Here is a 24,577-nt window from a genome sequence, read left to right as displayed (position 1 = left end):
CCACTCACTGAAAATACAAAACCTGCCCCTCAACCCGGCTGTAGAAGTCCACATTAACAGCAAATATTTTCTACGCGTTTATTACGAAATATATTATTCTGTATTTCCATACATGCAACTTAAAGTTAAGCTCTGCACTGTATTACAAACTGCTTTTATCTATGAAAACCACAAATACAAATATATAGTATTAAGGATATTAATTACCAAAGCACATTTTACTATGGCAGTACTATAATTGTATCTATTTTATATGCTTTGAAATACAGTAACAGTACATTTTTAGAAGACAGTTATTAAAATATCTACTGATTTTCTACAAAGAGATAAATATTTTTAAAAACCTTTTTTCTTCATAAAACCAAAATAGTTTCCATCCAGCACAAAAACCATAAAATACGTAATGCATCTATTTTATTTAAAACAATAAACAAATTCTACACATGGCATATACGGGAGACTTACAGACAGCAGACTTGACTGATCATGTCATTTTGATTAGAAACATTAACAAATAGCTTCATTATCAGTTGTGAGATTCTGCAGGGAGTGTATGAACTACGAATGCAGACTCTTACACAAAATGGTAGTAAGACCTGAAAAGGTTATCATTTGGCACCTTCCATCTGTGCAAGCCCTTTGAACATGGCTTTTTCAATTGAGTTCTGCTGGAGAACCCAGCAGAAATGGCCCCACGTTACAAACAACGAACCACGCTACAAGGATTGCTCCTGGGGTGTGGGACAGTGAGATGAGAGTTGCCTAGGAGCCCTGAGAAGCACACCACTTTGAGATGCGGGCGCGTGCACTTTGGCACCCATAATCAAAGGACATTGTCCAAAGGCCAGATTTCCCCTGGATTTCAGTGGATCTGCTCGACTAACCACCTCCCAGATCATTAGAATGGGTGACAGAGGGGCATGGGGGGGCAATAACCACTGACATGCAGAGTGAAGTTATCCCCCTGAGCTTCCTCCCTGGCATGTTTCAGCCATCACCTTGAGGTCTGCCCTGAGCAGGTTTGTGTACAAAGGTATTCTTCTTTCTCCCTGAAAGATCCCCCTGAACAGTAATGGAAATGTGGTTATCTGGCTACTGGCATACATCTTCCTCAACCCCTCCCCTCCCTCCCCCATACAATAAGAAACAACACAGCATGAGATGGATTTGTACAGAGAGCAAAGCAACCTAAAAGACTAGGAACTGCTGAATTCACACTTAATTTAGGTGGTGGAAAAATGAGCAGAGCTGGTACCAAAGGAATTCAGTAATAAGCTTTGAAACTACTGTGCTGGAAGAAGATCTGCTGCCCTTTGAGCAGTCCTGGAATGTGGGACAAGAGAGGATAATTTTCACAACATCCTTGCTGTGTCCTTGGCTTGGCATATGGAAAAGAAGGGCATTATTAAAAATTAAGCAAACCTCCACTGAGCTCAGAAGCTCTCAGTCTGAAAGGTTGGACTCCTTTTTGCACTTAGGGATGTTCAGTGCCCTTTATATTAGCACAGGAAAAATAAACATTCAGGTTTAACTTTATACTATTTTTGGTAATTTTGTATTCCTGTGTCCTCACCAGCAGAAAATGGTATGTGCTGCCTCTTCTCCCACCACTGGCATGAATATGTCAGGGTACTGTTACCTTTTCTCAACAAACTGGCACATTTTGCACAACTGCTTAGCAGCAGACACATTCCCTATCTAAAGGAAAAATAATTAAACAAAGATATTGGAGCAAAGATGTACCAATGGAGCCTCTCACCTACAGCAACAAAGCAAAAAAAAAAATGCCTCCTCCCTTCTCAAGAAAAATGTAGTTTTCATTTCCCTTGCAGAAAGGAAAACCAGTATTTGCGACTGTTTTATAAGAAGCCACTCAACTGAAAGACAGCTAATGACACTAGTTAAAGGAGGTCTCCATCAGACCAGACACACAAGCTGGTCTGGCTGTCTAAGGTTTATTTTGTTGAAAATACAGTCACATTCAAATAAACTCTTTGGGTTTTCCCAAAACAATAACAAAACGAAGAGACAACATGTGCATAATATGCTTTATTGAATAAAATCCTGCTTCTAATATTTACACAGTGAAGTTTACAGACGTAACCTAGTGAAGCATGGCAATGTGTAACATTCATATGACATCTGGAATATTTTTAAATGCATCTGAAACTACTTATTACAGCAATCACCTGCGCATCACTGATTTCATAATTAAGGAAGATTTGAACTTTCTGAAGAATAGCCAATAGGAATATTAAGGATAGTTCAGTTCAGAGAAAACAGTCTGCTATGTGAATTCCAAACCCAAAAGATCTGAGTAAAGTTTCAAGAGTTTTGAAGGCAGCTTCTGTATTTCCCTGTTGTTCTTCTCATCTTTGCAGAAGAAGCTGACAAAATAAATTACAAATATTAAGGCTGAAAGTAATATCCACAACTTAAACACACAGCACCCTCCATGGTAATCTTACTTTTTAAATTTATAATGTCGTCTTAACCTCAGGGTCTGTGAACTATAACAAAATACTTACTTATTATGTATTAAAAACTATATTAAATTTTTAAAGCTGCCAAGGTAGACACGCAGAAATTAGAAATGCTGCAACTGATATCTAGTGTCAAGACAACACTAATTACCACCATTTACTCAAAAGCTTTACGATGAAATGTCTTCCATCCCACTCTAGCACGTTAAGCAAAGTGTTATGTGTTGATTTTTTAAAGCTTTACTAGATATACTATTGACCTACTATTACAGTGAAGAAGGGTCTTGTAAAAAAACTATAGTCAATACCTTTACAGGTTTTTTTAAAGGTAATTTCATTATTCCTGATCTTGCATGAATTCTCAGCAAGGTTTGAATGCAAGTATAGACTTGCAACAGCCATCCTAACAGACTAACTCATAGCGCTAATAGACTGTTATCTTATATTTGGCCTACTCACTGGTTGTGAATAAGACATGATTCACTGGCCATTTGCATGATTTTTGCCATCCAGCAGGAAAACATTATGAACCAAGAATGTTGCATCCTACTCAAGCCTCTGGAGGTTGTTTATTCTAGTGAGTTACAGACAGCGCATTATAAAAAGCAGGCAGCCTAGCCTGCCACATTTGGGATTCTGTGTTGAAAAAAACCTGGTTGTTAGTCTCAGGTTAAAAAGAAATGATCTTGCACAGTCTCTCATATTTTATTTACCAAACAGGGAGAGGAATTATATTTTTCCTGTGCCTCAAGTTAACCTGTACGAAGCCTTGCCTAATAACCAGGAGTGCAAAGAACAGACAATTGCTAACTGAAGTATCTACCAGGTCCCCTCCTGTTTCCCAGCACAACTTACTGGTTGAGAAAGGGAAAGCATTGCTGTCATTTGCAAGTCTCTCCCAACTGGAGTACTGGTTCTGAGCAAACTGTATTGGATGTTGAAATACAACTTCAAATACATGCTTGGAAAGAAAAATAAATTTAAATCAACCCCCCATCATCCCCTAACATCGCCTAACCTTTAAGAACCAAGATTAAACGTTGCATAAAATAGTTCCATAATGAAGTTCAGTGTGATTAACTTTGTGTTTTTAGAGACTAAATTTGTAATAGTAATGGTGTCTCTACATACACACACACACTCTCTCATGGAGGTAAGCTGTCACCTGGCAGGGACAGCTTTAAAATTCAGAATTTGACAAGAAAACAGAACACGCAAATGTGGTAGAAAAAGCTGCAAAAGGTAACAGAAAAGCACTTGGCTATTTGCCATTTCTATGCTACAGCCACCCCTCAATATATTTGCGTATCACAAGAGTATATTTTATAAAATTTGTGGCTGTTTTCTTCTATTTCTTCTTTTATCCAGCCCCCCCCTCCCCCCGAACAGCCAGACACCGTTCCATTTATCCAGAAAATGTATATCCATCCTAATCTCACTGCTTCTTTTCTCTTTATCTTTTTTCCAACTACAAAGAGTTATCTGGAACACAGCTGCCTACCTGGAAGCTATTTCTCTTATAGCTAACATAGCTATAAATTTTAATAACTAAGAAGCTGCTGAAAGATAACAGATTTTGCTCTTGCCTGTCTCATCGGTGAGGTATACAGAATGCGTTGTCAAACACTGTCTTTGAGCAGGAAAACCATCTGTACTGTCAATCTCAAGATAAGCAACTATGCGTGTGTGAGACACTGTCAACGCAGGTTGAATAAAACCAAATGTACATTAAGATAATACAGCTAAGTTTAGAAATGACTGACTGTAGCATCCAGCTTGAGACCCTGCCTTAGCCTCAGACACAAAGTAGTAAGTTAATTCAGGTGCCTGAGAGGAACCTGTCTGGGTATGAGGTACATTTGTACACACAGCTAAACATATTTCAGGGAGGGGTTGGTTTGTTTGTTTGTTTAAAGAGGATGAAGATTTATTCTTTGTTAAGTGAGAAATACTCACTTGCATGAATAAGGACAGAAAGATTTCAACACGCCAGTAACTTAAAATTAACTAGTATTAACTAATTAAACTAAAATTAACTAATGTAACTAGTAAAATTAAGTTTGGAGTTAGCATCCCCACGCTTTAATATAGAACCTGTTTCCAGGCCTGAAGAGGACTTTCAAACAGTGGTAGACCATGAAACATTATACAACTTGGTGTTATCCAGTAACAAGGGGAGGGAATCATATTGCTGCAGACTTCATGAAATGAAGTTGCAGGTAACTTCTCACTCAAACTACAGAGATTTCAGGCCACGTTAGAAAGGAAAATCTGATATATACCATTGATGTATTTGACAATTCCCACTTGTATTTTTCCCCACAGCCTGCCTGAAAGCAATAGATGAAGCAATTTCAAGAAAGCTGTCAATTAAGAGGGGAAAAGAAGAAGGTAGCCAGCCATGCCACCAGGTTGTATCTAACAGAAATGACTTGAAACATAAGCCAAGCAACAACTTAGTCAGCTTGGCCATTTCTGTAACTCAAAAGCCAACCCTACATCCCTCTTCACCACGGGGAGCTGCTAGCTCTTCTGTCTTTCCAGCAGTAGGACAAGAAGGGGCCCAACTTTTCTAACATCCAGAAGACCATGGCTGTGCTCAAATCCACACAAACTGTAACACCATTTCTTAGAAAAGATATCCCTGTCTCCCTATGCGTGAGGTGGTTTGGAACACATTAACCTCATCGGTCCGGTCCGATGGCAAATAACGTCACTAATAAATGTTACAGTGAGTACAAAAAGAGCAAATATAAAGCAATCCTTTCATTTTGCAGAAACATAAGCGCACTACCTTATATGCAAACTCTGTGGAGTAGATGGAAGGATGGAGATCTACTACAACTGCTGTGTCAAACACTTAAGACCAATTACCTACTATAGCACACAGAAAAAAAAGGGAATACTCCCCTGAAATGTGCCTTACAACAAGGCACATTAAGGTTCTCTCTTAGAAAAACCTTTGAGCAGCTCATTCTATAAGACTAATATCTAGCCACACCAACCAAAAGACGTGGTGTTATGGGCCCCACCATCCAGATGTTTTCTTACACAAACCAAAAAGCAGAGTTTTCTGTGTCTTTACACTGTTTTCCAGACAGCCCCTAATAAACCTGCTCCTTGATATGCTAAATCCATGTTTCCAGCTGGCCAATAACCTCCTCTGGTATTTGTGTGTGGTGCAGCCCACAGAAGAAATGTAAATATGAATGCAGATGACTTTTCCACATTTTAGTCCGTATTAACTTCACAGCAAGGTTTAGCGTGGACTTCCAGTGTGGAAACTGGTTTGTGTGCGAATTCAATGCAATCTCAGAACCCCCTTTTTTCTCCTCATACCTCCCTCACTTTACCATCCTATGGAGGAATGGGGGTTAAGTCTCAACAAATGTCCTTGGTTTGTCTCCCTTTCCGTACACAGAGGTAAGATTATTTGGTCCTTTGGTTTCCTTTGGAAAGGAACAGATTAGAGGTTACCTAGCATGGCCCAGTAACTCACCTCAAAGAGCAGATACAACCCATTCTCTTTAGGAAAGCTTCACTGACTTTATTACAGAGGTGCCAAACAAAAAGAAAGTAGCTCTTTAATAAGTTTACTTCAACTCAGAGAAAAGGCAAGGACAACTGTCATGAAAAAGAGAGCGTTTACCACATATTCTACAAAAAAGAGCACAACATTCTTCAGTTTTAACCCTAAGGAAATGCGCTGGTATGTCAATAACAGGTGATTTTGGAGAAATATTGTAAGTGGAACTACATTATTTTTCGGAGACACTGCCTCACTGGTAGCGTTCCCATTTCACATACAGGCACTCCATTATCAGCTATCAAGGAAAACAAAGAAGGTGAAATGCAAAAAGTCATCCTGAAAGTAAGTATGCATATAAACGAGGTTAACATCAAGGTATTAACAACCTTCTGTCCCTGGCCCTAAATTTAATTCCCAGCTTACCGTACAGGTAAAATGGACACAAGAGGGCGCCCCAAATATAGGGCCCACCTTGGCCCTCCTGCCTTCGGGAGCTAAAAATCCCCTGGATCTCCTTATTCCAAAGGAAAACAGGCCTGCTGTTTTCTTCTTTTCCTTTTAGTTCAGATGTACAAGGCCCGTCAAGACTCACTACCGAAAACTAGGCTACTTGTTTCTCTTAATGAAAGGACGTAGAGAATACAACGCGTTGACACATTTCCTAACTATTAAACTTTGGTCATCAAACACCAGAAGTTCTCCCACAGCAACACACGATACTAAGTCCTGGCTGGCCACTGCACAGTCTAATGCTCCTTAGTATTATATTACAATGAAACAAAGACAAACCATGTTACAGACTGTGATTAATAGACATGTAATAGAAATATACATTACTTCACAGACTTGGTGCCTGAAGGGCTCTGCAAACAGAAATCTTCAAGCATGACCAAATTACATAAAAGATTATGAAGAAAAATTATTTTTAGAATAAATATTAAATGTAAGCCTATATAATTATATTGGAACAGAACTGTAAGATACTACAGATACTTCATGTATTTTCAGTGCTCTGTGTATGTTTGCAATGCAGTGCCTATATTTGGTGTAAATTGGGCCTTATTAGTACCTCACAGGATTACAGGCCACCCTGAAGAGTGAAAAATTATAAAATTTAACACACTATGGTTTGCCTATGAAATAATTGTAAGCCTTCTAATATAGGAGAAAATATATTCTGTGCGTTACTATTCCTTTCACCTTTCACTTTACGTTCTTTTCACTTCTCAGGATACAAGACATTTAATTTTCAGATTGATTAAGCAAGGTAATTAATTTTAAACACTGACTTCAATGGCACTACTTAAAAATATTCAGATGCCTTTAAGACTGAAGGCCCAAAGCCTTAAGAGGCAATTCTTGTCATAAATAACTAACTAAAAAAAAGAGTAGTACTTTAGCCCCAAATCTTGCAATCAGTCTGTCAGAATCCTTACAGGCAAACTGTCAGTATAAGACATTATTTCTCACCTGTACTACTGCTCAGTAGTTAATCATTTTTCGAAGAGCATCATAGCATTTCCACTTGTCTGGGATGTAGAAAGGCTCAAAGATGTGAGGGAAAGGAGTGTCATAGCCACATACTCTTGAAATAGGAGCTTCTAAATTCAAAAAGCATTCCTCCTATTAACAGAAATACAGAATAAACGTTAGTGAGGCCATTATTTTGAGGAGTCTTGCATCACGAATTGAGGTCGAATGAACTCTGCCAGGCTGACAGTCCTGGAAACTCAAACCTTCTATTTATATCACAGCATAAGTAGTCCAGACCAGAACAGTGCTTCCTTTTGCCCAAAGGTCCATATTAAAATAACAACTTGTATTAATGTTATTTTCATTTTCTACATGTGTGCTGCATTAAATCATAGGCAGGTTAGATTTAGTACATCTGCTATACATCCAGACAAGTGCTGCCAAGAAACAAATATTTTAGGAACAAAGGAGTAAGAGTTTCTTTCCTGTGCACTTTTAAACATATAGAAAAATTACATAATCTAAGAGTGTGTATTATTTGTTGGATACATGAACATCATATTCAAAGTTCTTTGAACCCTTAGATTATTAACTCTATCTGAGAAGCATTGAGCAGTTATGGAAATGATTAATTTGAACTCAAGCGGATTTGCCTATCTCCAATCCTTGAGTCAAATCCATGCTCTACACAAAACCCCACAACTTGTGTCCTATTCGGAGATCAGATTTGGCAATGACTGTGAGAGTTTCATTGCTCGACCTAGTAGGGCACAAAATATTACAAATACACCATATTAATCTGAAAGTAACCTGTGGAAACATGTGTAACGTTACCAGCTTTAATAACCAAATAAACAGTGGGGTTTCAATCTTCCTACTTTCAAGTACCAGAGCAATGGCATGGACCATGGAAATCTGCAAGAAGTAGATGCAAAATAATTTTGCCAAACTGATGTTGATGCTAATTATCAGCTCCCTTTCTCCCCACATATTTAGCATATGTATTTGCTTTCCAGAGCAGACAAATGAAGAGACAAAACATGTCTCCTCCTGGCCTCTCCTTTATGGACTGCAGCAACTGAGACATCCTGGCCAACTCCCCCTGTACTTGGCTCAGCAAAATGGAAGGTGAAGGATTATCTACCAGTCCTTTTCCAACAGGTCCACAAGGAAAACGGTCAAAGAGCTATGCTGTTCTGCAGCAAAGTGCTAAGTATTTTCTCAGACTGATGAACTGTTTTGAATGCACGTTGCCTTCCAGTCCACGGCAGCCTAACTCTTAACTTACTGTGCTTTCTGTACATCACGATATTTGGCAGCATAGAAGGTACTCACAACACACTGAGATTATAACCTTTTGCTCCAGTTACCACTTCGTTGCATTGTGAAGTGGCATATTTCTGGAAGATAGATGGAAGTAAAAAGTCAAAGAGGTTGTGTGATTCCATACAGTGTCATTATATTTAATAGTGAACCAATTCACCTAGAAAACTTCAGAGTCTGAATAGGTCTGAGGTAAAAATATATGCAAACAATGTAAAGATTTTCTGAGCTCCATTTTCAGGCACTCCTCCTTGGCTTTTCTTTGTAAAGTGAAAGATTTACGTTAGTACAAAATGCTGGGAAGGAGAGTGTATTGAATCCTTTACCTGTCCATGAGGTAGATCGTGATGTCCTACCCCAACCTGCTGGCAAGGATATTTTTGATACTAATCAGTCCTTGGTTCCCACGTAGTGACTGCCCAAAAAGACAAAGCAATAGCTTTCGGACCATCCCAAAACTGACTGCCCAGACCACCTGTGAAACTGCATGACACTAAAACATACAAGTATATTCTAGACCCACAGCCTTCCAGTCGTGCATTGCTGTTTCAGGACCACAGGACCACTACCTAGGAGAGACCTTTGGTTTACCTCATAACCAGCTCTGTGATAACAGCTCATCCCAAACGAAGCTTGGAGAGAAAGTTCAATAGTTTCACTGAAAATATTTACTGCGATATTCCCCATACATTGGGCATCCGTGCAGCAGACAGAGATGTTAGCTGCGACTGGCAGGCAGGGTGCTACCCTCCCCTGAATGAGCCCCCAGGCTTGGCTGTAAATATAAATAAATCCAAGCCATATAGAATAGTTGCAAGCATGCATATTTATTAATGCTATTGCTATTATATTTAATTCAGAATAAAAATTAAATCATAAGACTTTCCAAAACTCCACTTTTTTTTTTTCCCCCCTCAAGGAGAACCCAAAACAGCTGTTACAAGCACCCCTTCTGGGGTTTTAAAACTCAGCAATTGCTTTCAGTTTGAGCATACACCTCTTGCTTTGAAACTTGTACAGCTTCCAGAAAGTCATGTGGACTCCCTTGCCTCAGTGAGGAATTCAGAGAGTGAAGCTGAGATGAGCAGAGTGTTGTACTGCCAGATACAATCCAAGAATGACAACCCAAGAAAGGTGAAGAACTCTAGTCTGAGCTACTCTCTGTGTGTACGTGTATATACAAAATTACTCTTACTATTATTTTTCTGGAGGTAAGGGTGTGTGCAGATTTTTAACTAAGTTATTGCACTGTATGAGTAAAATACTTCAGAGGCAGAAAAAACAGACCCAAGCCACCAGTCAAATCCATGAGGGAAACTCTACTTAACACATTATCTGACTGAAGTCAGCACAGTTTCACAAAGGTTCACACCCAAGTGGCTCTGACTGTAGTAGTGTCACACACATAGAATTTCACATTGCAACAGTTTATCCGGGAAAAAAGTAATTTTCCTAGCAAACCAATACAACTTGTATAATGATACACTGAATAAACTGCTTACAGTTTTTAGAGTATGGTTTGGGTTGGAAGGGACCGCCAAAGATCATCTAGTCCACCTCCTCATTGTAAGATCATCTTACAATGTATTTTTTACCTTACCAGCCATACCTAAGGTCATAGGTAAATTCTATACACATGTATATGTCATTATGCAGAGGATTGTTAGATTATTGACGCGTACATTTTACAGGTGCCGGTTTGGGTCAGGTGATGTGTTGGTTATGGAACTCACTGGAGTAAGTCTCTCAATGCCAATGACCACAGTAACAACAGAAATGCTGCAGACCTAGCAAAATGAAGATGATTCAGTTGATGTTACTTAATTTACAGATTTACTGAAAATATTTGCAAGAATATTGATAAGAGCAAATTGCAAAGAATAAAAGCTTTTAAGATTTTTTTTTAATAGAGTGGAAATAAGATCATAATCCAGAAGGTGGAGTATAAAGTTATAATCAGAATAAGGTATTTGAAAACAATCAAGAAAATGCAGTTTTACTTTACAATGTAGAAGTATTGCAGGGACAAGAGTCTTGATCTTGCCAAGAGCTTGGCAAACACTTGACCTTGGCATCACGGTTCTCATTCAAAATGTAATACAGCTAATGTTTTTATGAATTTCACCATGCTCACAGTAGGATAGCTAGATTTACTCACAGAATCACAGTAATACTCCTGACATATGCTAAGTATTCGGTCCTAAAAAAAAAAAATTCACAAATCCACACATTTTACACATAAGCAGTCATAGAAAACAAGCTTAAGGAAATATCTTAATAAGATGATTTAGAGGGAAATTGTACCTTTCCTTTTTACAAACATGTAAGGTGGTTTGATAGAAGATACTACTACTTTACCAGCTGTGCTTTGGATACATCTAGGTATGCAGCAAGTCTTTTGTAGGACTGAGGTCTTTGAGTATAATGATCTATAATTAGGTTTGGAGCCAGTTTTGTTTAAAATACAACTAATAAAGTTATCAGTTCATGGGGTTTTGATTTATCTCTGGAATCAGTTCTAATTTATGGGATAATATATTCAGTTGTGTCCTTTAAATCCAAATCAAACCAAACTTTTTCACAAAGTTACAGAATATGAAACCACCTGCTTGATGGCATTAACTTAGTAACTGTAATGTGAGCAAATGAGATTTGACATTCTTCATTAGATGGCATTACACTTTGAAAAATCATAGTGTTAGTAAGATTTATATCCTAATATAAAAAAAATTATATAGTCTATGGATGTATTTCTAACTCATCTTCCCTTTTGAGCACGTCGAGCACTTAACTCAAGTGATCAGCCCATCAAATAACCTATCTTATAGGGATTCTTGTTCACACCTGCTGCTAAAAGTTAGCCTGTAGGAGAAACAAGAGTCCACCTCATCCCGAAAAGGATACTGTCACATCTGCTGTACATATTGCTGTGCCACATTTTTTGCACCTGTGCAGCCACATTGTAGAGCAACACGACTGCGAATATTAAATACACAACACCGAGCTCTTTTTAAGACTAATTAGCAGATATCCATTGTACAAGCCTATCAGAACAAGTCTACCACAGTACTTAAAAAAGCAACAGAAGATCAAAATTTTAAATTAAGTTTATTTACTCCATACTACTTGGGGATATAAGGGCTGCTACTGGCCCAAAACGCTCTTGCACAATAGGGGAATGCAAGCTTACAGCCTTCAATAAGTCCCTGCATATTTCAAGAGACTGTTTAAACAATCTGATATCTTTCAAGGAAAGACCTTAGGAATAAACTTAAAAATTAAATGGGTTTGGTAGTAAAGTAGTAGGCATGAGATTTCTGATTCAGCATAAAATGTTTTAAATTCATTTTTGAAGATCAGTATGAAAAAGTCATACTTACTCAGTAGAATATCCACTAACTTCCAAATGGAACTGAAGTAAAAAATTATTGTTTTTAGAAAAGAAATGCTTATAAGGGAACAGATATAGTTATTGGTCTAATATATCCAAATTGTCTTAATTTAAAAAAAATCAGACAAAACATTAAATCATTGTTCTTCCTGCTTCCTAACTGCAGAGGTCAAATTCTGGCCTCAGTTATTCAATATGACCTTTGCCAATTACCTTCATTTGCCTGAATTTCACTCAAAGCCTCCTGGAAAATACATTATTATATTCTACAAAGGCACTTTAATTGGTCACAGTATTTCATCTCGACATTTGATGTTTAATACACATTTAGGAAGACTTTTCAAAACAACTTAAGAGCACAGGTCCCACTAAAAATCTGTTCTTGAAATTCATAGTAATCAGTCAAACGTATCACACACACCGCTTTAAAACAATCTTATGCCGTGATTTTTAGAAGAGATGCTAAACCTAAGGACTTGCTAGATGTTGCATGATCGTATTTGAAATGCATCCTCTAGTACTGGGTACGCTCCCTCTATTTCCCCAAATTATAATGTTCTAGTATGCTAATATGGAAAACTTTATCCAAGTTTATTTTAGCTTTATTTAAGTGTATATTTTACTCTTATCAGAGATTCAGGTACTCATTGCTAAATCAGGGTTCTGAGTGTAAAACTCTTAAAAACACGTACAACTGAGAATTGCAGGCATTTATAGAGATCTACAATTGTACAAAAAGGATAAAATAAGAAAACAAATCCATTACTGGGCATTACTGAAAGAAAACATTACTCATCCTTCTGCAACGTATAGAAAAATAAAGCAATCTGGTCCGCAGTTTAGGGGAAGTGCTTTTAGGCATCTGGCCAATAAGAAAACAGTTACAGAGTTTATTGCTCCAGACCTTCCTTCCTCTGAAGGGAATCTCTGTCATTCTATATTCATAGTAAACAAACCTCCAAATGCAAACACTTTGGTAAGTACCAGTAAATGAGGCTATTTCATGTGTAGCTAGCAAGACAGACAATTCCGAACTGATACTTTTCCCCTTAATTATCCTATTTTGGTCTTATTCTCTTTACTTCCATATCTTTTGGATCTATTTCATTTTTCCCCTCTGACTGACATGGATTAAATTAGTAAAAAGGAAATATTTTCTTATTTTTAAATTTTACTACTCTGTAGAATATTCTCTAAGGTGAGAAAACTTTCCTTTAAAAATCAATTATTTCTGCAACATTTTATGTCCCAGTGGTCTCTCCCATGCTATTCTTATTTTGCAAACTACAGGTACTCAAAAAAATTAAGAGCCACAAGAATATCACATGACTACAGAGTTGTTATATGAGAACACTGATTTTACAACTCCTTTTTTCAGTACAGGAATTTACTTTCTGTAGGATGACAAAGAAAAAGTTGATTTTGAAGACTAATATGAATAGGCAGAGTTTGATAGAAATTTTAATATTTCTTTTGGTATTATAGCTATTATAATAAAAAGAAGACTAAACATAAGGTTGAAGTCCATTACGCAACGCAAACTGTAGGAACATTTTTCATGCAAGACTACTTATTTTTCTGCTAACAATAACTACAAAATTCAGAGCCAGGAACTCAGTGACTAGTTGCAAAGGTTTAATTCAATTGTGGTTTCTGTCAATTAGAACTCTGAATTTTGCCATCTCATCTATAGATTATAAAATTTAAAAAACCACATATATATTCAAAGCACTTTTCAGAGAGAAAACTCTTATCACATTAGAGTTTCACTTCCTGTTCTGATATTTTTATTCTGATTTATTTATGCTGTTGTCATAAATTAAAGTGTGGGGCTCAGTTAAGAAAACTTATTCCATATCACTTCATAGATGATTGTTACATTTATATTATCTATTGCTTCCCCATACGGATTTTGAACTGTAAATTACCTATTATTGTAAGAATGAGATTAATCCAACTATAGGTTAATATTGAGCATGATGAGCTCATTTACCACAAAAACTATTTTTTACCTCAAAGCTTAGATAAAGATTTTCAAAAGAAGCTTTCCAAAGAGGTATTCGATCAAACCCCATAATAGGAGCATTTAATGTAATAAAGCTGACACTAAATATAGATTAGAGGTCTTTTTCTTTGGTTTCTGCTTAAAAAAAATGTCCAATTTGAACAGCTAACTTTCAATAACAGAAAAGCCAAGCATCTGCGGTTTTCATATGTCTCACAATTATAGCACAGTACTTTCCTTGACAGCTGCAAGCACCAAATGCTACAAATTTTAAACAGAATTTGCTTTGACAACATATATATGTTCCATTCTTATGAACAGTCACTTCTATGACCTACATGAGTACTATACACCCATGAGATGTTTTCAAGTTGAGATATATGTGTATATATATATCTCTATATGTATCTTTTTTTAGAGGCAGCCTTTTTTCCAACAGCTTAGCCATATTTGTCTTAAAATACTTTTATAAATCCCTTCCTGATAGTTACAATAGCGGTACAATTTTTCCTCAGAGAACTCTGCAGTTATATGCTGTAAACGTTTAACTTCTATCAAAGAGTTTTCTCCTTTTTGAGACCACTTTAAAACAATCCTTTTATAACTTAGCTTGTAATGATTCATGTTATTTGTTACCAATTCTTTGAATTTACATAATTAATATCTTGTCAAATACAGAGAAATAGTTCACTGGCAAAATTATTTATCTTATGATTGCCAAACATAATATTTTTACTTACAAAATACATCAGCAATTAAAAAATAAAGAAGCGCTTAGGGGAAAAAAAGTCCCCTGTGTAATTCATTGGGTTACTACCATTAAAAAGCAATTAATGGTAAATATTGTCTTTATAGAACTTAATCACATAAACCAATATTTATACATGAAGTCAAATTTACTATATAAAAGATAAAGTATTGTAATGTAAAATGAACAAAATTGTTTCCAAATAATTCACATCCCTCTTAAATCCATCATGCTAAAATAAGAATTTACTTCAGCTATTTTTAATCACGAGCATTGAATCTATTAGCAGTGAATAAATTTCTGACCACAGCACTTTTAGAATCCGGACATATACAACATAATGCAACATTTTAAGAGTAAGACTTAATTCTGTTTTAATATTTAAATACTTTATTACTTAAACCTTTTTTAAATTATCTATGAGATGTTGCATTATGATACTCATCTCAAACAAAAAGAAGTTTGATACATGAATTCTCTGTATTAATATCTTTACTAGAAAAGAAAGGGAGTGTATGTGTGCTTTAAATGTTGTCTTCATCAAAAGAAACACATAGGATCAGGTAGGGAAGATGGTGACAGTTAATATAAATTCCTTCTATATGACACACACACTTTTAGAAAACATATTTCTACTATATACCATATATTAAAAGGTTTCTCAATAAATATTCAAGGAATTTGAACAAAAAGATACTTAAATTGCAAGCAATGTAAAATGAAAATAATACAAGTGGAAGTATCCCAGACTTGTAAGAATACAACCATTCCTACGCACTGAATAAAGTATTTTTGAAACTGCTTTCTTCAGGCAGGATAGAAGTTTCGGTGCTATGGCCATAACTGCAATCCTATAAGATGATGTTAGGTCACTATAGCAACTATGGGGTGGCTAGAGCAACTATGGGGTGGCTACACACCAGCAGCAGTCTGCGAGCCAATGCTGTTAATACGGGCTCTTTTTCTGTCATGTGGAAGTAAAGAATCCACAAGTTGACTGAAATATTAAATGCACTTTTTTCTGAAAAATCAGTATCTAGAGCATCCCATATGCTATTTTTCTGTAATCCTGGATACTCTGTTGACTTTCATTGCAGATATATATGTGCGTGTTTTGTTCCTGGCACATCATTAGCTGATGAAACCAATGACACTGAAAGGATGTTTTAATTCAAGTCACTGGAAAATGTTTATGTTGCATATTTTTCCAGACCACTTGCAATTTCTTTATATTAAAAAATAACCAATTTACTCTGTTAAACTCATTACTTCCATTTCACAGAAAAGAATGGGCGTAATTAGACAAGTAAAACAAATGAGGATAATGTTGTCTTCGTTGTCACTTGTACCTCGGGGAGTTGTAAACACTCTGAAAGAGGATTTAACCAGAAATTCAGAACAGACTCCTTGCTATGAGCTGGATTTCATTTTTAAAATCCATATGCATTATTTTGGGGGAGTCATATCTTTTGTATCTCATTTACACTGCAATGAACTGCTTACAGGTAGAATAACATTACTGCTTATGAAATACTCACTGTGAATTTAAAAGGTTCTGCAATTTCCAAGAGGGAGAACTGAAACTAACTTCTCTAGCTTCAATGTTTTGTTGCTGACAGGAGACACCAAGTGACGTATTTATCTATATTAGATTTTACAGAGGGTCTCATCACTATTCATTTATATAACATAACCCTGTCACACACAGAAGACTTTATATAGACTCAATAGTATTTTATTTCTTACTTATTTTACATCTCTTTTGAGCTTCATTATTCGCGTTGCTTAAGACAACACCAGTGATCTCAGCAACAGCTGCCTGATGCAGTTAAGTTCTCATTCATACACTGGTTTGAAGATTGCCTTCAAATTTCATTTCGGCTAGCTTCACAAATGAACAGTAACCATCTTTAATAACCCAATGCAAGACTGGTATTTTTTGTTATATCAAGTTCACAACACAACCACTCCAAAAAACATTCATGGCAACAGCATTAACTTGAAACTGTTGGCATTAGAGCCTTGGTCAGTGGCTTAATTGTCTTGGTGGTAGAAACTGCACAAAAAAATCAGCACTGCATTCCCAAGGTATTTACAACACAAAAAAACCCCACAAAACAAACAACACCCCCCCCTTCTGTTTATGTCAAACAGCTTATCCGTCCCACAAGAGGAGGCAAATGAATAAAAAGTAATTTTCATTTCTTCCCATCCCGTTCTATGTTTTATGCAAAAAAGGCTAAGACTTTCCATGAAAATTTTACACAATTTAAATCCAACCTGGTGGAATCTAGGACTAGAATTGCAATATATTCAATTCATAATGACACACTGACAGAAATTACGTTCTTCCCAGTAAATTTATGTTTTGTGTTGTTTAGGGCATGAGGTGCAGCAGCCAGCATGATTCTTCTCCACAAAATAAATGGCACAAGACAGATATGTTCGAGAGGATGTAACAGGACTTCCAGATTGCTGGAATATGCTACTGCCTTAAATGAACCATAACAATGCTCTTTGGCAAGTAGAGTTTTTTGATATTCAATTGTAGTCCACCAGATGATCACTTCCCATCTTTTTGCTGCAAGTACTAGAAATACTATTTTTTCCTAGGCAATTATTGCTACACCATATCTGAAACAATCTAAGGTCTTTCCTGCAAATTACATATGCTATTTGGTTATTACCAAAATATGACAAAATTCTTCAAATAGAAGTTATTTATTCTGTAGAGTAGCAAACAACCTTACAGTGTCTTCACTACAAATTATGTTATTCTATAGGATATTCCAAGTTTACTGTGCACTTTCTTGAAGTGGCAATTATGAAAATTTGCACCGGGACCCACATAAAAGCAAGCCCTAAGCCCCACAGACAGTTAGAATGACTTCCCAGGCCCATGAATATCTGAAGATACTTGCTTTATTTAGTTTCTTGGCATTACTAACTCAGCTGTTCAGTCAATGATCCTGCAAACTGTTACACATATGTTAACACAGGTGAATAATCCAAGTGAAATCAATGGAGCTGAAGTGCCCGTGTAAAATTATTCATATGTGAAAATGTTTGCAGAACACAAGTCATTTTTCCACATGAATGAGCAAAATAATAAACATTTGTTAAACTTTTAAAGTGAGGATCATCCTCCTTCTAATTACACCCTGCACCTTTTAATCACAAAGCTAGAAATACCCCACCAATATAATCAGATTTTATACTTTTAGATCATCATTTGTCACCTACCATTCTAATTACTTATTTAACTATTTTGCAAAAACATCTCCTGGTTAATTTCAGCATGCCAGAAGTGACTGGAAGGATTTGCTGCTAAGGGTTTTAATAGCCAGCGAGTGGTATTTTTATTTTTACAGCTGTTTAGGCAGCGGAGAGATTCTTGCAAAGACAGCCTTGTCAATCTGCACATCTGGCACAGTAAAATCCTCATGGAAGTACTTCATTCAACACACACTAATGAAATTCAAAGGAAATGCAATTTCAACTGCTGTTATTAAATAATTTAAAACAGCAGATTTCCCATTTTATGCTTCCCAAAGCATTTGCATTTTGGGACAGCACAATGAGAGCGATGCTGTCACTCTGACCGTCACCGAACCCTTCTCCAGGGCAAACCCAGCGCTTGGCCAGGCAGCCAGGGAGGGGCAAGTACAAAGGAAATCTCTCGTCCACCCGTGAAAAGGTTGGGGCTTACCTAGTATTTTTCCACAGCGTTTTTTAACATACGTAAAATGTCTTTGTAAAATGGACTCAGAGCAGGGGGGAAATATCAGATTACTTAAAACAGATGTATGCGGAATTTTATAGCGTATTCTCTAAACCTAGCTGCCATTTTACTTACGTGTTTAATTTACAAGAAGCTGCTTGATGATTCAAACCCACAGGTAGAAGTATTATAGTACAAACTTCAACTCATGTATTAAATATCCGTTCATATAATGGCAAAAGTAATGTTAGGAAAGCTGACTGGTAAGTATAGAGAGGTAATTTTTATTCTACAGAAGATGTGTAAAAAATTGAATGGAGAGAAATTCAATGAGGTTTTACAGAAAGTATAAAGGATTAGGCAGAAAAATACTCAGAAATGCTGAATGAACCATACTGGCAACTCAGCTGTTGGTTACAGGCTGACTTAAAAAGCATGAAAGAATTATTTTATCATAAAAACTTTGAATTTGTATACCAAGTTATGCCCAACATTCTTACAATAATTAGCTTTTCTTCTTTCCTAGAGAGATGGGGGATTTTTTTCACAGTTTTGATCATTTTTCACTACATTTCCTAAATTACTCTTCACATGAACAGGCTACATTGCTGTTCCACTGTAAAGAAAAATTGGTATTACTCTCCTTGGTCCAGGTAACAAAACAAAAAAAAACCAAACAAAAAACCCCCCCTAAAACCAAAAATAAACCAAAACCTCTAAGAAAACAAAAAATTAATACTTTATTGATTTTTCCAGCTATAAAAAGTTAACACAACTCTGTTACAAAAGACCAAGAACTGTGCTGCAAATTAAACACTTTCATTTTAAAATGTTGAATAAAACTATTAAAACAGTCAGCATCACATCTCTTCATTTAAAAACCTCTAAGAAAATAAGAAATTAACACTTTATTAATTTTTCCAGCTATAAAAAGTTAACGCAACTCTGTTACAAAAGACCAAGAACTGTGCTGCAAATTAAACACTTTCATTTTAAAATGTTGAATAAAACTATTAAAACAGTCAGCATCACATCTCTTCATTTAAAAACCTCTAAGAAAATAAGAAATTAACACTTTATTAATTTTTCCAGCTATAAAAAGTTAACGCAACTCTGTTACAAAAGACCAAGAACTGTGCTGCAAATTAAACACTTTCATTTTAAAATGTTGAATAAAACTATTAAAACAGTCAGCATCACATCTCTTCATTTAAAAACTGGTCTAAAAATGAAGACCAGGAATAAAATATTTCAGATTGAATTTTAGTTTACCTTTATCCCAGAAGTAACAGTTCAAAATTATTGACCTGATTTTGAAGTGTCAATGAACTGCATGTATAAAAACAAATGCATGGGACCTGTGAAATATCCAGCAACATTTAAGAACAGAAATACAGATAACATAATTAATTATTTTTATACAATAGAGAAACATAATGGTAGAGGTTAACTGTATATTCTAGGAGACTCGCTGAAGTTTTCATTGGATTAAGCCCAAGTACTTAACTTGGTCTACGTTTTAGAACTGACTGATTAAATAAATTTCATACTTAAAATTATTACGCAAACTTTACTTTTACACTAAATCAATTATGAAATTTGAATTTTCACTCCACTAATGAACTTTCTGCTTTACAGCCAAAACTATAAATCTTTTACGTAACCTAATCTATCTCTTCCACCAACAACGTTACCAACTGCATAGCGAATTTCTTAATTAAGAAACAGAGTAAAAAGTAAAATACCTACACAGCTGCCTTAGTTACCACGAAGCACCTGGCATAATTTTCTTCTTTTCAGTTACACACAGTTAGCACTCAAAGTACAGTTGCCATGAATGAAATGGAAAACTATGCTATTGATAATACTGCAAAAAGGAAATTGCAACCCTGTTCAAGCTGAGATTTTCTTTTCCCTCTATATGACTGCTAAACAGTAAAAATCAAAATGTTTCCCTCATGTAAGTATGTTAGGAAGTTCTTTCTCAGTTTATTCAGTAACTAAAATTTTGCTGAGATTAATCTATCAACACAAGCTGCATTCTGCAGGAGTGGAGATCACTAAAAATGGCATTCAAGATCACAAATATAAAATAGAACTACAGTACGAATGGAGATTATTTTACTATTTACAAGGTCTGATTCTGTGAAGCTAATTAGTAAACAGCAAACCTAATCTCCCTCCCCTGGGAAAAAAAAATCCACAGCTATTATATTAAAGCAGGATCATTTAAGAATTAACAGTCTCTATGTCAACTGATTTTTTCAATATTTAACATATTTTTTGAAGCACATTGGGCTTCTTGTTTCACCCTGTATCCAGAACTGTAATTATACAGTAGCATAAACTCTAGCCACTTGCAATAACAGAGACTGCAATACATGATATACAAGACGACGCATAAAGAGAGAAACCAAAAAGCAGAATTCTGTGGAAGTCTGAGCTTTAATTTAGGTCCATTTCCTTTGCTGGTGGCCAAACCCACCGTTGTTCAGATCAGATTTCCCATCACATAAAGTCACTACTGATGGCAGAAGTCAGGGATTAGGTGCACTGACACCGATGTGCTCTTCCAGCTGTGCAAGCACAAAAGCAAAAGTCATTTTTAAACAACAGTTATCCGGTCAGGGAAATTCCTGCACCCACCAGTCCATGTGTTTGATCTCCTCTCAAGCTAAAGTTTTTCTTTCCCGAACTTCTGAGAAAGCATAAGGACACAAGACTTGACGAGGTCTCAGAATCAAAGTCCAGTCTCTGCCATCACAGAAGGCCATAGTTTCTACCATAAATTGATCATATTTGACTGTATTGTACTGTACTGTGGTGATACTGCAGTTACTGGGTTTTTTTATTCCCACTCCTTCTCTATGACAGATGAGCTTAAAACCTTTTTCTAATTTCTAGCCATTCATTTCAAATTCATTCATATATTATTTTTCCGCAGCATTACTTTAGTAAAATAGGCCCTTTTCTGCTGGTTACCTTTCCTCGTTTTCCCAGTAAATTTATAAACAGCACTTACATTCCTGTAGCCTTCATTTTGATAGTGGGAAGAAGGCAGGCACTGTTAAGCTACTTTCGTAGAGCAGGCTCTCCACAGCTTCCCATTACCCTAGCAGCTCCTTACTCACATTGTCTGGTTTCAATGCTTTTTTCTTAAAACTAGTTGACCACACTTACATACAATATTCCTCATGAGATCCTACCACTATCTTCCACAACAAAAGAAGTACTTATTATTTCTACTGTAAGGGCCTCTCCAAACACACTTGCCTTTTTATCCAACTGCATGATGTTGGTGGTACACAACTGAGCAGAAGGTAACTGATACACTAGCTCTTCCTCTTTTGCCCAACTAATAAGCTAAAAGCTTAGGTAAAAAAAAAAAGGTTATTAGTTCCTAGCTATGTAACCTTGTACTTTACTCAATTAGACTGTACTCTGTTTCTGCTTCTGAGACCCTCAACATCATCTAGGTTCATTACAGGATTGTAATTTTTACTGTATTAACAATAGACCGACTTTATGACTCAAAAAAATCTATTTTTTGTAACTAAGAAACTAAAGAGAGTCTTAAGTTCTAACCAAGTCTTAAGAAATGCTACTAGTAGCCTCTTACAACTTGGTAACATTTTTGAGAGCCCAACATACTACAATCTCCTCATCATCTACCTTGCAGTTCTTGTACTGTCAAGATTTGGTAATGTCAGGATCTAATCTGTCAGCTTGATCTGGCACAACATGCACTTGCTACATAAAGCCCAGAAAATTCAGTAACAAATTAAGTTTCAGAAAACATCAGCCTGACAAAAATTTTTATCAGAATACAGTAACTGAAGAAAAATGAGTACTTTATGCTTTTAGGAGGGAATTCAGAGCTATGAAGATAGAAAACCAGTGTTGAGAAAAATGCAGCTGGTACAGAAGTTGTTATGGGGCTTTTCTCCCTGTATTTGGTGACTACATTAATTCTGGATTTTTCACGTGTCAGCTGGTAGAAATACAGTCAACCAATTCTGCTAACAACTATAAGAAAGAATCCTGCAGACACTGCAGGCATGGGTTTATATCACTGAAGATCCACCTTTAAGTGTTTGACATTGTACTTTGTCTTGATCAAGACAAGAAACATGCTCTCAAATGTCTTCTTTTGTGGTTGGTAAAAAAAAAAAAAGCCACAGAAATAAAGCTCACATGTAACACATTATTTTCATGGTTTGTATCTGCTATGAATTTGGGGATACTCCAGAAATGGGTTTTGTTGGCTGCATAGTTTCCTATCCATCGTAAAATCAATATTATTTTGAATGCTCTACAAAAATAGAGGTTTAAGCAGCTTTCTCTGAACAGTATATAATTTTTCAAGATATTTCTACTTATTTTAGTGGTCACCACAAATTATAGAGAGAAAGAAAAGCTTAGCTTTTAGTGGTTAATAAACAACTTCAGCCTAGAAGACCCTCTGATCAAACAAAGCAAGGGCTGAGGTTTACTGTAGCATGGTGACCAAAGCATGCTGACCAAAGCATGCTGAAACTCAAGTTGCTGCTTTGCAGTTTTCTTACTGTGTACAATGGTTTCCAATAGTGAAACATCTTTTGAAGGATTTCTTCCTTATTTGATACAACTTTTCTAAATGACTACCATTTGCATCTTGAAACAGCTGTTTTCAAGACCTCTTTCCTTCTGCTTTATTTCCCCCCAAATTGGGAATATGAAATATGTATCTGAATTTTTCAGCTCTAATCAACCAGTGTTTAGATACTCTTCTCTGTGCTGTTACATGTCATGTTAAGTTTGTCAGCTTCTTTAAGAACAGAAACAAAACTATTAAGACAGGGTTTTTTTTCCTTTACTCTGGGATTTTCCTTTGGGATGAGTCACTTCAGAGCATGTGAGGGGTTTTAATTAAGTAAACTGCAGAATATTACTATAGTAATGGACAACTAATAAATCTGAACAACAGGAGAAAAAAGCTATAAGCTGTTTAAAATTAAAAAGTAAATACTTTTGGGGGTGAAGAGACTTAACTGACCAAACCTCAAAATATTTCACACTAACACCAAAAGCAAATCAAAACTTTAATACTGTTCTTAAAAAATACATAAAACCTATGGTGGTTTAGAATACAGTTTGCAAGACAACTGCAATCTACCTTGCAGATAACACTGCAAAGCAGCTGACCAGCTTTAAGGTGGATATTTTCAATTGCCATATATCTGCATTGACAGATCAGAGGCTGGATGTCCAGTGCTATTTATGTTCTTGTAAGGGAGATAGTTACTTTAGGAGACTTTCAACAGGATCTTTAATTCTCAGTTGCTGTTAAAACATTTCAAATCTTTCCATAGGGAGATTTACTCTACAATGAAATGTGCCACCCTTTGAAGACATTTACTCTTATTGACTAGGAAGGAAGCCTGGAGTGAATGGGTTAGAGATGCAATTTTTGTATTAATCCTGAGTAATTATGAAGAAAAATTCAAATCCATGCCATCTCACTGCAGTGGCTGTCTTTACACAGATAGTTGCAGAGATGAGACAAATGTCCACAGTTAAAAGGAATTTTTGTGGAAGCCATTTAATACCAAACTGGACCAATACAAAATCTATAGTACCTTGTGAGAGTGTCCATTGATAACAGTAAAAGAGACAATATCACTTTGAAAATCCATCTATATTTCTCTCTCTTTTTCAGTCCTTATCAACTGCCAAAGGTGATAAAATCTTTATGGACATAAAATACAGGACTACATTTTTGTATGTTGTCAGTACACAGATAGTGAAAGGTCTTCAGATCTTTCAAGTTTCTTGGCTACCTGCTGGAATTCAAAGTTGGCATAATATTCAGCTTCAAAGGTGATTGAAGATTGCAGGTAATCAAACAAATTATAGAAGACAAAA

At 36.1% G+C, this 24,577-nt stretch overlaps 1 protein-coding gene across 4 annotated transcripts in view; it reads right to left on the bottom strand.

Moving 5' to 3' along the window:
* Positions 1-24,577, bottom strand: part of BCKDHB (branched chain keto acid dehydrogenase E1 subunit beta) — a 166,062-nt gene that overhangs the window by 28,552 nt on the left and 112,933 nt on the right. The window contains exons 10-11 of one of the 4 annotated variants that reach the window (XM_075498251.1): positions 7,483-7,635; positions 1,860-2,387 (exon numbers count right to left, since the gene is read on the bottom strand). The exons of 1 other annotated variant lie outside the window; for it this stretch is intronic. In XM_075498251.1, coding sequence (XP_075354366.1) covers positions 7,495-7,635 — 141 coding nt within the window. In that variant the 3' untranslated portion in view covers positions 1,860-2,387; positions 7,483-7,494. Of the gene's footprint in view, positions 1-1,859; positions 2,388-4,572; positions 6,308-7,482; positions 7,636-24,577 lie in introns of those variants that run through there. 2 more of the 4 variants (XM_075498252.1, XM_075498253.1) reach the window with 2 other exon arrangements.

Source organism: Mycteria americana, chromosome 3 (assembly GCF_035582795.1).
Source record: "Mycteria americana isolate JAX WOST 10 ecotype Jacksonville Zoo and Gardens chromosome 3, USCA_MyAme_1.0, whole genome shotgun sequence".
Lineage (NCBI taxonomy): Eukaryota > Metazoa > Chordata > Aves > Ciconiiformes > Ciconiidae > Mycteria > Mycteria americana.
This window is presented reverse-complemented; position numbering and strand designations above follow the sequence as displayed.